At 37.5% G+C, this 13,221-nt stretch overlaps 2 protein-coding genes across 2 annotated transcripts; one reads left to right on the top strand and one right to left on the bottom strand.

Annotated features, from left to right (window-relative positions):
- Positions 1-2,506: 2,506 nt before the first annotated feature.
- LOC141829208 (ethylene-responsive transcription factor 4-like) lies at positions 2,507-3,577 on the top strand. The gene has a single exon (XM_074716623.1). It carries the CDS (start codon positions 2,612-2,614, stop codon positions 3,362-3,364), a length of 753 nt encoding a protein of 250 aa, XP_074572724.1. The 5' UTR covers positions 2,507-2,611; the 3' UTR covers positions 3,365-3,577.
- Positions 3,578-4,501: 924 nt separating this feature from the next.
- LOC141829206 (zinc finger CCCH domain-containing protein 11) lies at positions 4,502-11,952 on the bottom strand. Its single transcript, XM_074716622.1, has 8 exons — positions 11,620-11,952; positions 11,453-11,537; positions 11,181-11,321; positions 9,468-9,556; positions 5,919-6,107; positions 5,609-5,739; positions 5,426-5,528; positions 4,502-4,905 (listed from the first exon to the last, which is right to left on the bottom strand). The coding sequence occupies exons 1-8, from the start codon at positions 11,791-11,793 to the stop codon at positions 4,717-4,719; spliced, it is 1,101 nt and encodes a 366-aa protein (XP_074572723.1). The 5' UTR covers positions 11,794-11,952; the 3' UTR covers positions 4,502-4,716.
- Between the last annotated feature and the right edge of the window lie 1,269 nt (positions 11,953-13,221).

The raw sequence follows: 13,221 nt of genomic DNA, 5'->3' as shown, positions 1-13,221 counted from the left end.
ACAATTATATTGATGATCATAAAATAAGGTAACCAACCTTTGGATGATTCTTAATTTTTTATAATCAATGAACTTTAAATTATCCATGCTAAGAATTAAGTAATTTCATCATATCATCTCATAGCATCACATATACTTATGAATAATTTAATATTATTAATTAATGTCTAGAATTTTTTAATTTAACCATTTTGGTGACTAATAAATTATACATAATATAGACATTAAATTAAATAATAATGACAATAAACAGGTGCATATGTGTTTAATTTTAACTTTACGATCCATGAAACATAATCAAACATAAAACATTCATAATTAACTCTTATACTAAGTAAATATGTAATGATCATAATCATTTATTTCTAATGAATGACTATATAGAAAGCATACAAAGATCTAATCTAAACACAAATAAGTGTAACATGCTTAATACATTATGTTCATTAGAAAGTTGAGATGCCAATAAAAAACATACATCACTTTTAGTCTTTTTTTTTTTTGCATAATTACTCGACATGTGCAATATATAAGCTTCCTCAATTAAGTCATCGTATATGTCAAGAACATTCATAATTACATGTTCATATTTGTACATGTAAATGACATTAGAAGAAAACACAACATAAAAAAAAATTAACACAAAATCTATCAAGAGAGAAAAACATTCTTTGATGAAAAATCATAAGTTCTTAACAAATGCTCTGATACCACATTATTAGCATAACATGCATATATCTTCATGAATATGAATATACATATGTAAATTAAGTTTATCATATTGGATATTTCTTAATGCCCAAGATTTTGAATTAAATGATTTTCACAATATGATACTTAAAAGTAAAACATACCTTGGTTCATGATAATTTGATCAGTATGAAGAAACTAAAGCTAGCCTCTTAAGATGAGTGTGTTTCTCCCTCTTGACCTCTTTTCTTGCTTAGCCTCTTTGATGAAAAAAAAAACCTATATAATGGGGTAGAGGGAGGACCCTTTTGTAATTTTTCATTTATCAATTCCATCAATGTGTACATTCAATTGTCTCTTAATTCAATTCATTCATTCTCATATTACATGAATAACAGAATAGATGTCCTGGGCATGATTGAGTTGATTATTACAGGACAGATTTATTACAGTGGACAAGGGTCGAATCTCTACGAAGCCGAAATAATGTCTTCTCCGTAGTGACTAACTTTAATTTCTCGATTTACCTCCTCATAGATGGTCGTGGGACCTACTGTGTGATGGCCGCTGGGTGACGGATTCTATCTTTTTTTGCTGTAGAGAATAGACTTTTCAGTTTTCATCTTCCTTTAAATTATTCATTATCATATTGCACGAATATGAGAATTGTCTAACCATAATTCTAGTTATTTATCATAATAAAATCAAGAAAATATGAATTATTTAATAGAAAAATAAATTCATATATATATATATATATATCATATATATATATAAATATATAAGTCATTCATAAGAAATATCCATGAACAAGAATTCTAACAAATGAATCATTAAATGCGATGAATCACCCTGCATCTAGTGTAATTTATATATCCATCACATTAAATATTTAGGTTGAACACATGAGTCTTTACATGCAACTCAAGTGAGAATCAGATTGCACCTCATCAGGTCAACCATTTCAACAGCATGGGAGACCCTTCACCCTAACCGAAACCACAAACACCAACACACTCGTTTACTTTGATCCGTAATTGTCTTCGAAAGCGAGCCTCCCTCTGCGAGCGCAATATGCGTGCGCCACGATGGAAGACGCAGCCCCGGGACAGCGACGGCCACGTCCGCGATGAGTCCCGTTCGAGCCGCTGTAGCCGGTGGTGGCTGTCCCCGGCGAATCACACAAGTCTTTATGCGCCCGTCGCATATCGCTGAGGCGATCCGGACCCAATCGCCTCGCGACACCTCGCGCAGCGTCGGCGGAGTCAAACCCGTCCACATCCACGTCATTGTCCACCCACCCACCGCACCGCGTCCCTATTTATTGCTCGCTGATTCACTGCGACGACGTGCCGCTCGCTGACTCGAACAGGCCCGCGACTGCCGCACCGCCGAATCCTCACCGCCCGATCGCCCCGCAATGATGGCGCTCCGCCGCGCACACGTGTCGGGCTTTTACTGCCCCCCGCTCCGTCCCGCGTAACCGCCAACCACGGGAGCAGCTCCACGATGCCGTCCGCGGTGTAGGCGCGCACGGAAGACGATCCAAATTATGCGGCGCATGAGCGGCCGATGTTGACAGGTGACGGACCCACGCGGACGCGGCCGCAGAGTCGGTCAAAGTAATTAACGACCGTCCGTCGCACCGACGGAGCGGGGAGGGAGTCGTGCCGTACTTTTGTCTTAAACGTCAAGCGTCCATTCGAGTCTCCTAATGGGCCCCTGTACAGATGAGCGATGGGGTAAAAAGTCGGGTGTGAACGTCGGGTACGAGAATGCGAGAGCAGCGAGCATGGGGTGGCCGAACGACTCGTTGACTGCGCCGAATAATTCTCATTTTCCCCTTAATCACCTTCTAAATCTCGCTGTAATTTGATATATAAGCTCCACCAGATCGAGAGAGAGAGGAGGGCGATCGAAGATGGTGGTGGCGCAGGCGGTGGAAGGCAGAGGGAGCATTTGCGCCGGAGGCGGTGGAGGCAAGGAGATGCATTTCCGAGGGGTGAGGAAGCGGCCGTGGGGGCGGTACGCGGCGGAGATAAGAGACCCGGCGAAGAAGAGCCGGGTTTGGCTGGGGACCTTCGACACCGTGGAGGAAGCGGCGCGGGCGTACGACGCTGCCGCCCGCCAGTTCCGCGGATCCAAGGCGAAGACCAACTTCCCCCACCCCGACGCCGCCAATCCCAAAAAGGGCGTCGCGGCGGTCGCGCCTCGCGCGACCGGCGGCGGCAGCGGCAGCCCTAGCAGCCAGAGCAGCACGGTGGAGTCGTGCGGCCGCGAGGAGGCAGCGCCGGTGCCGCCCCTCGCGGTCCCGCTCCCGCCGTCGATCGACCTCGATCTGCTCGAACGCGGCCGCTGCGGCGCCGCGCGGTTTCCATTTCGCCCTTATCCCGTCGCTCCGGCGATGCCGACGGCGCGCGGTCCCTGCTTCCTCTTCGACTCGACCGGCTTCAGGCCAGAGAAACCAGAGGCAGCCTTCAATCGCGTTACCATCTGTCACCCGCTATTCATCGCCGGTCTGACGCCGGCCGCAGCCCCTAACGCCGCCCAGAGTGACTCGGAGTCGTCCTCAGTGGTAGATCTCCGCCCCAACCCTTTACCTCCGCCAGCACCGCACAAGAAACCCCTTCGAAAGTTCGATCTGAACCTCCTTCCCGAGCCTGAGTTCGACTGATCATATCCCAAAACAAAGTTCCCTTACCAGAAACAACGTAACTTTTCCATTGCCTTCGCATGCTGTACTAGTCTTTCTTTTTTTTTTTAATCTCTCCTTTTTCCTCAGAAACAAGTGCATCTTGAGGAAGAGAGAATTTTGTAAACTGCTGATGACTGTTTGGATCCTCTTTAATTTTTTCCCCCTAAAAAATTGTCGCGTAATCTAGAGAATCCTTCCTCGGCGCTGGCGTTGTTTATAAAATTTTGCGTTGACGACGCTTGTCGCTGAATCCACGAACGACCAGGGACGCCTGTGACGCTGTCGCTGTGAGTGATGTGTGCGCCGCTGTATCACGCATCGCCACCGAGGAGGAGTGGGTGGCGACAGTGACGGCGCCAGCGACAGCGCCAGCTCCAGCTCCAGCTCCGGATGTGGCTCCCCGATGGCGCCGGAATTGGCGCGACCGCCGCTGGTGGCGGCACGTGGAGTGGCTGCGGAGCACTTTGCTCAATTGGATAACGAAACGTGGGCAATTGAAAGCACACCCAAATAAAAATATAATTTGTTGACGATCAATTTATCAAACAAACAAATAAGAGCATGATATCAGCTATTATAGTAAAATACTTTTCAAACTTAAAAAAATTTTAAATAACATAATAATTAAATCTAATATATTATATGAAATTAAATATTAAATTATGATTCAAATATATGAATAAAAAATAAAAATAAAGATTGTACCTATCAAAAAAAAATTTGAAAGATAAATAATGAATGATAAATAAATATTCTAATTAAATAATATAAAATTAAATATGTACACCAAATAAGAAAAAAAATAAAAAATTTAATTAATAATAATAAAATAAAATAAAATTTATTTAAATATAAATAATAATATAATAAAAAAAATCCAAGAATCTATATAACTCAATCTCATATAGTGTGATTGACCATGATTTAGCAAAGTAGATATGTTAGAGTGCTTTCAGATCATTTAAACAATCGTTAATCAACTGGAAAATACTGTCCAACATTGATTCTAATGGGGGACAAAAATCTTTAAATGCTTCTCAAAACTAATGAGACTCGAATACTCTAGAACAACAACAATCAGTGATCAATGCATGATCATCTTGGATGTACCGATCATGAATTACCAAATGTCGAAATTAACAGAAAAAATAAATATACAAAGTTCACGATCCATCGTTCAGTGTCAATACCTTGCGAAAAAGATTACTGCATCAAAACTAGCATCTTCGCTATAGCAAGACAGTCTTTAATGAGAATTGACAAGCTTTAGGAAGTCGCTTAGGAGAAAGCTGGCATCGTACTAATTCTCAACTACAGACAGCACGTTGCAATTATGCCCCGGTGCCTGGCTCACGTATCTGGATAGACGTTCTTGATAAGCTTGCTTCGAGCTCATTTAACTCATCAATATCCAGCTCATCGTCATCATCGACGTCGTCGACTTCGTCGTCAACTGCTGCTTTAGCATGGTCGGCAGAGGCTGAAGAAGTTTGTGCATCCATCTTAGGTTCACTCTGGGCCTGCAACCATACAAATAGTGCAAGAGGTGTTTACAAAATTGATCTTGAAGCTGAAACTCAGATATGAGGAAAAGACGTGTTAGGATGGTTTGTAAGCTTAGCTCACATTTAGGGTCAAACTTGATCAGTGTTCTGACACTATGGAACTTCTATATAAACATCCAAACACCACGTTTCTTTCTACTTTGTTTATGAACACAATATAAGCAATTTTCCTCAAAAATCATTTGTGAAGGAAGACTCTAAGATAGAAAAAAAAAATCAAAATTTTTAGCATGACCCTTTTGCATTTTTCTAAAACTACCTTTATGCTACACTGCCACCCAATTTTTCCACTGAAAGATAAGTTTGGCATCATATATAATTGAAAACACAGTTGCACCTTCAAATTTTTTCCTTTTTTGTTATTCATTTATTATTTTTGAATATGATGAGTTATTCTTATGCAGAAAACCAAAAAACGATATTTGAAGCAACAAACTAAAATAGACAACTTGAAAAAAGTGAAAACTGAGAATACCATTTGATCAGTAGATTCAGGTTGCTCATCTCTATTGTACTTCTCATATGCTTCATCATCATCAACAAATAAACTTGAATCTGACAGAAACAACTCCCGACCACTGACACAAGGAGAAACAATCAATTAATCAATGATCTGCAGACAATGTTACTTTAACAACAACAAATGAAGATAAATTACCTCATGCGATCATTCTTTGCCCTATCAGCACGCATTGCAGCAAGTCCCGCTTCATTTTCTTCCATCTTTTTCCTTTTCCATTGCATGAACAAATCAGGAGTAATAGGAGTTGATGTAGTAACTTTTGCTCGCTGTGAAGAAATGACCTCGTGTAAGCATAAAAGGATGTTGCAACAAAAAAAGCAACACGCTCTAGAGTGAGACAAATAAGACTTTTTTCATGGAATTGTGGGGAAAAAAATTGGAGCTGATGTAAATTGAGAGAACAAAATGTTAATCAACCAACAAGCAGAAGCAATGTTAAACTTACCTGATTTTCAATTTCCTCTTCAACTGATATCTTTTCAGCTTCTTCCTCAAGCAATGCCTTCATCTGGGACTTCAATACATAACCAGGAGGAAGTGCATGCCTATATTGGCATTCCTTGCTACCATTTGGGCAAACCCAAAACCACCCATACTGTTTCTTCTCCACTGCTTCCAAAAAGAATTTACAGACCTAGGTAAAGCAATTATTACCAAACCTTAATCAAAGTATGAATATAAACATGCCAACAACTTTATATTCCTACTGTCTATGCTGAACTTTAACAAACGAAAAATTAATTCAGCATTAAACAGAATCACAAAATCACTGATCCTCAAAAATAGAACAAAAGCAACCATCAAAACCGAATAGTCATCAGCTGGTGCATATTCCATATCCTGTAGATGATCCATTGGCACAGCATGCAAATTCAAATTTATTCATGAAAGAGACATTTTATGAACCATTGCAATCATAAGATGCGCCTCTTCAAATTTATTCCAGAAACATGCATTTTGTGCCCCTTAGCAACATTTGATGGCATCAAGATTCAAATGGAGCGAAGATGAATTGATGAAGGCACCACCGATGGATGAATTGGTGACTTCTAAAGTTTTGATTGCATTGGTCTGCAATCATCAGATTGTATCAGCAACACAATCTGCACTTTCAGTCTGAAATCTGATCTCCAGCCGAGTTTTGGATTAGTGGATAAAGTTTTGATGTTGGCAGACCAATATGAAATATGAACTGAAGTTTGATCTCACCAAATGAGTTTGGTGAATGCACCATGTGGCAGTTTTTTTTTTTCATCTAGATTTCTCCTTTATTTCTTCCTGATTTTATAAGTCTCTCTCCTTTTCAAAAAGGAAAAAAGGGAAAGAAACAAAGGAAAAAGTGATTATAAATTCTTTTGCAACTTCATCTTTCTCCAAAATATAGGTGCCCCTTCATCTCCTAGAAATGAGACCTGACTGTTGGTCAAGGAAAAGAAACAAATGTTGCAAGGTGATCACATTTGTTCTCAGAGTCTACCTGCCTGGAGAATGGGAAAAGTTCAACCAAGAATAATTGGTACAAATGAGAAAAAAATTCAATGCCATTGGGAAGAATTTCTGATGTGGGTATATAATGTTGAGTGTCAATCTCAATTAATTATTATATAGCAAGATCCAATTCATAACACTCATCTTTGTATTAGCAGGATCTCTTAGCAATAGGTTATTAGTAGAAAAGCACCTAAAAGTGTTGCAGGTTAACTTATATTTTGATACAATTTTTGTGTCAGGCATTCAACAGACTCAAAACAAACAAGGTTAACAATCTGACTAATCGCCAAACTGACATAGGAGAAATAGCTTGAACATCAGAAATGAGATCAGGTGAAATGTTCAATAGGAGAAGGCTAAGAGAAAATGGTAAAGAAGTTACAGGAGTAGCATTTCCGAAATGAAAATAACCATTGGATTAAAGTACATTGAGATCAGAATAAAACTCCTACGCTTCAACAAAAGATATTGATTTACCATGTGATCTGAGTCATGAAAATCAAACCATAGGTAGAAGCCTAGGTAGGCAAGCAATTGATTGTCTAGACCGCACAAAGGAAGACAATGGTTCTGAGGCTTATTCTGCTATTTGCAATTCAAAGAAACAAGTGTATCATATAAAAAATAGATACTAAGAAATGATTAGCGAGATCGTGGTAAAAAATGTGGACCATGTGGAAGTCACTTGACTTTAAGACACACATAACAATGTGACATAATGCAAGAGGAAACCGATGTATAACATGTTTGCTGCCTGTCCCAACTTGGCAACTTAGTGTAACAAAAAATAGATTGACTTTTCAGAAGCATGCCACCTATGATGGAATAATTATCATATCACATCTAACTTCAAGCTAGTAAATAGTTCCTAGGTATGATTCCAAATCATGTACTAAGTTTGAATTGATCTAAGATTTGGCATACAAATGAGATCTACATGGTATCATTAACAAAGCACGAAATAAAAAATGCATTTACTCCAAGCTGATAGATCCAAATCAGAAGGATCTGCGATTACGTCTCCAATGCATTCTTTTTGTACCAAATCTCATGACTCAAATATCAAATCTAAGTGAAAAGCACCAAAGTCAAATGTTGTTATAAATATCCAGCAGGAACTTAAAGAGAAATGTACACCTAGATTAGTAGATATTGACGTCTGTTGTCTACTTTCATAAATAATTGCTGCAAATCTGTTGCTTTAATTAATTGATCTACAAGACCAAATTCACTCAGCAGACCAGAATAAAGGCTAGACTTAGTAAGCTTCAAAATACTCCCTTTCTTCAATTATATTTGACAAGAGTCGCACTGAATGTAAAACAAGCTCAGGAAACCGAAACAGACTACAAGAGCCAAATTGATTTTGATTACAACTTGATGCAAGATTAATTGACATGTGGATTTGATTATAACACCAATGCAAATATAATTCAGAGAACGTAATGCAGATTTAAAATTGATCCAGAAGAAACAACATTGACTAATTGACTTCATAGAACTAAAGCAGTGTATATTGATGAATCTGTATCACAATGCCTGCTAGTGCAGATCGAGCAAACAAAGGCACACAATCTAAAATAATTAACATGAAGAGACAACAAATGAATGAAAATTCCAAAAAGGCACAACATATTACTAATATCAATTAGAACATGCATGGAAAGTTTCCACAAGAAAGCACAATATTATTTATATCAAACATAAACTAAAATTAACAATTTACATAAACAAACAAAAAAGCAAGCTCATGGATGGGAATGTTTCAACAATTTCAGTATTGGTCACAACCCTAGTAGAGAACAATGTTGTTTCAATGTCACCTCATATCGATAAAGGACGTGTCTGCACATCTGATATATTTTTAGTGAATTTATAATGTCATAATCTCTTGACCAATCAACGATACCCTCGACCATTGTTCTAAAAGCATAAATTGTTTATGCAGTCACATAGGCAAATGCGGTAAGGGACTACCTTGCTTACTGTTGCATAAGGATTATCTAGCTTAAATCGAACCGTATGTTTATCAAATCCAAGTAATGTCAAAGTTAATATGGCTTTGACTAAACCATGTTGCCTAATAGACAAATAAGAAACATTTCCTATGTATGTCTGAGGTCCATATGTAAATTTTCTCTTATATATAAATTGCTTCAGTTGGTCAACATGCATCATTATGTAGTGTGTTTTGTATCCTACACAATTGGTAACATGCATACGCCATTTTGTTAATTGAGCTAAGGTAAAGGAGACTATAAACTTTCAATGGAAAAGTTCAGTATGCTTGTTCTAGTAAATAGGAACTTACCAATAAAGTATTGACTTAGACTAAGATTGAGAAAGAACAGATTTCGTAGTAACTTAAGTTAAGCCAGTGTTTAGAATAATTGATTTCAACATCCATCCACCAATATATATGCATATACTGAACTAAGAAAACTGAAATGTGTAGCACGATGCAAAACAGTGTAAGTTCAAGGGAAAAATTGGTGGTACATACAATATCAGTAGGTTTGTTCTGATTATACTCCTTGTTCTTCGTCTCCACAACTTTCTCCAACGTCTCTTGATCCCAGTCCTCCATCGTCTCTAAAGAACATCAAAACCAAAGTCTAAGCATAAAAGATACTATCTGATATATAAAAACGAAAATGACTTCCAGCTTTACAAACTATGTGCCAGAAATCTTGCTCATTTTTCAGCAACAAAAACCAGTCACAAGTCTCACACACTGTCTGCTATATGAATCATTTTCCTTGCCATAAAATTCTGTGTAAGTTTTTACAACTAGTAAATCAAAGATATTGTCTACTCTTTTAATTGTGTTAAGATAAGTTAGCTTGTCTCCCTCTGCACTGCATCTGATAGCTTAAGATATTGAAAAACTTGCATTAGCTGAAAAATTAACTCTTTTAGAACTACTAGTGCAATTATGCAATAGTATTTTGTCAATTTTCATAATCTTCTCCTATTTAAAAAGTACACAGGAGAAAAGTTTAAAGAAGTTCTTTGCACTTCACGTTTTCCAAAATGATTGCTATAGTACTGATCCCAGTAGTTAAGTTAACGATAAAGGAGAAGCAAATGTGATATGATTCTTTTGATTTACTCATAGACATCTCACATCTAAATAATAATCACTAATTCCAAATAGCCAACAAGTGTTGGAATTTGCCAGTTGTTGTGGTGCTGCTGCATTTATTTTGATGTTAGGCTCTAGAGGGTGGATAGAGGAGGGGAAAGGATCAAGGGTGGGAAAAGATGATCAGTGAAAAAGGAAGAAAAGAAATAAAGAGAAAAAAAGGAGAGGAAGAAAGAAGGAAGGGAAAATGAGAAAGGGAGGAGAAACTCTCCTGATCATGAGCTCGTGGCTAGGCCTAGCCATCACAAGCTTGTGGTCTAGCCTGGACGCTGTGAGCTCACCAGGCTGTTGGCTCGTCGGTTGGTCGAGAGATATGGCATGGGAGCTGCTAGGTTTTGGCATGAGAGCTGGACATCAAATTTGGCATGGGAGGAAGGAAGGTATGTTCATTCCACTAGATTTTGAGCGAATGGAAAAAGTATCAAAAATGATATGCAGATGGATTTGGAATCCACCCTTTCTTTAATTTTACACTAAGTAAATGAAGAAAAGTATCTCAACTCTCATGCAATCCATCCTTTCTTCATCCATCCTTTTGGGTAATTAGAGCATTAAAACAAGGGCAATAGGTCGTACCCAAGTTAACTTTTTTTATGTTCAGTTATTCATGATGACCCCATCCAAGGCACATTTGCCATTTGGAGATATTTATACCTACTATCCTTCCTCATAAGCAAAAAGAATAAACTGTAGACTACAAAAGTTAGCAATTCTCTCGAGTTCACAAAATGAAGGAAAATTAAAATAGACCTATCATTATTATTCTTTATCTTTGCCATATTGTCTATCTTATTTCCATACTTTAAACTAGATTTAGTTGCATGGTTAGACTATTAAAGTAGTTCTTGAACATTGATATGCAAAATGAAAAAATAAAATAAAATAAAGATACTTAGCATGTTTTCACTAGTAGAACCAAGTTGAAGAGCGTCGTGCATGCAACTAAAAAACTATGATGGATAGTTAAAAATACAAAAAAAAAATGCATTCTTGTTCAGGAATTATGTATTGTCAAATGCAGGCAACATCAACTAGAAATGCGAACAGAAATAACCTAGATTCATGCCTGACCTTCATCACGCTTATCGCTGTACAGGTCGATCTTTTCACCCTTCCTCTGAACATTTAGGTCATGTGAAAACTTGCACTTGAATCCTTTCTGACACTGCCCAACCTTGTAGAACTCGCACACAATCGACTTAGGATCAACACCTAAGCCAGAATATTAATGCCCACTTATAAAAAAGTACTATTTTATCTATAATAAAATACTCAAAATTGCAAATTGATCATGGAAGGAAGACTTAAGGTAAAGTGGATAGCGGCGTGAGAGAAAAGCATACCAACTGGGACTTTGGGCTGACTAACGGCGATCTTAAACAGATCGTTGAGCTCCTTCTCGCGAGCCTTCTCCTCTTCCTTCTTCTTCTGCTCGTGCCAATCAAAATGCCATAAAAAATGAATCTTCCTGTCTTCCTTTAAATAGTAACAGACCGAGAGAGGAAAATACCTTCACAGCGATCTTTGCAGGATCGGCCTTGGGCTGGACGGCCTGCTGCAGGTTCTGGACATATCTCTGGACATTTTTGCTCTTGTTCTTGTTCTTCAGACCGAAGGTCTTGTCCTCGACGACCTTCTGCTTCTTAGCGAGATCTGCCTTCGAAGGCTGTCCCTTGGGCGGCATCGGTGGCCGGTCGGCGGTAGCTCCTGAGTAGAAAGACGAGGCAGAGTCGGAGACTCGGACGCTAGACGAGGCGGAGTTGGAGACTCGGACGCTAGTTTGTTCTGGATGATTTTCGATCGATAGTGGTGATATGCGATCGGATGAATCATGTAGGGTTCCGGCCTTCCGGGCCGACTACCATTTTTGGGCTTCGGCGGAAAAGAAAGAACGAAAAAGGTTTCCTTTGCATTTTGGCCCCTGAGATATCAGATATCAACTAAACTCTATATTGTCCTCTTTTACAAAAATGAAATCTGCCATCTCAATTGTCTATACGATCCCCACGCGCCCCCCTGTAAAAAAGTAAATTGGAAAAACTACAATTAGTCACTGCAGAGAAGGGTATTATCTCGATTTCATTAAAATTCTACTCTTGTCCATTTTAATAAGTCTGTCCCGTACTAATCAATTCTATATTATCTCAATTTTTATCTACTATATAAATAATCAAATTCTATAGTATTTTTCCTCTTCTTAATGATGAAAAATTATTTCTCTGTAAATGTATTATTAAGCAATTAAAAAGTTAATTTATGTTATATTATATCATATTAGTTGCTTGCATTATAAATACACATCATGTTGTTCGAATTTAAATATTTTTTACTTTTTAAAGAAAAATTATGAACACACAAAATGCAATAGTTCTAAAACAAGATTATGATGGGTAATTATTTTTTTCGACCAACCATCAACAAGATCCAATAAACTGAATTGATAAACAAAATTAATTTGATCATAACTGAATTAATTGTTTTAAAAAAAGATTAACAAAAATATTAAGATTTTTTAATAAAAACTCAATCTATTTAAAAATAAAAATAAAAATATTTAATATTTTTTATTATTTAAATAAAAATTCAGTTTATTTAATTTCTAAAATTTAAAATCAAAACTAAATTGATTTAACTAAAATAATTAATATTTTGTTAAAAAATCAAACTTTTATGTTCAATTATTTATTTCAGTTAAATTGAAATAGTATAAATTTCATAGCATATTTATGAACCTTAATATGATACTATCAAAATTATTATACACATACAATATTAGTAGAAGAAGAAAAAAATTCATCACCTCAACGGTCCCACCTGTATGAAAAAGAGTCATCTTAATTAGCGGTCTTCCTAAAGTCAGTCTCACTGATATATGGAGAAAGATAAATTCAGATACATAAACAGAAAGCGTATGATAGGACGAATACAAAACAAATGGTGAGGTGGATTTCAGATCGTGAATTCTGTAAGATTCAATTCCTTATTATACCAAAAATATCATGTGTCTATTGTCTACTTTACGTCCTAGGAGCTAACGGATCTTACTTTACATTGTCGTAGACTCCTCGATCTAATATTTTTTATTATTTACAATATAAATGTATTTTTAACC

Source organism: Curcuma longa, chromosome 5 (genome assembly GCF_044706935.1).
Source record: "Curcuma longa cultivar G26 ecotype Majalengka, Jawa Barat chromosome 5, ITB_CL_G26_1.1, whole genome shotgun sequence".
Lineage (NCBI taxonomy): Eukaryota > Viridiplantae > Streptophyta > Magnoliopsida > Zingiberales > Zingiberaceae > Curcuma > Curcuma longa.
The sequence above is the reverse complement of the archived record's forward strand: the minus strand, read 5'-3'. Positions and strand labels throughout refer to the sequence as shown.

Coding starts and splice junctions, on each gene's coding strand:
- LOC141829206 (XM_074716622.1), bottom strand. CDS start 11,793: ATGCCGCCCAAGGGACAGCCTTCGAAGGCAGATCTCGCTAAGAAGCAG. Junction 11,322..11,452: donor TCAGCCCAAAGTCCCAGTTG/GTATGCTTTTCT, acceptor ATTCTGGCTTAG/GTGTTGATCCTAAGTCGATT. Junction 9,557..11,180: donor CAGCGATAAGCGTGATGAAG/GTCAGGCATGAA, acceptor GATGTTCTTTAG/AGACGATGGAGGACTGGGAT.
- LOC141829208 (XM_074716623.1), top strand. CDS start 2,612: ATGGTGGTGGCGCAGGCGGTGGAAGGCAGAGGGAGCATTTGCGCCGGA.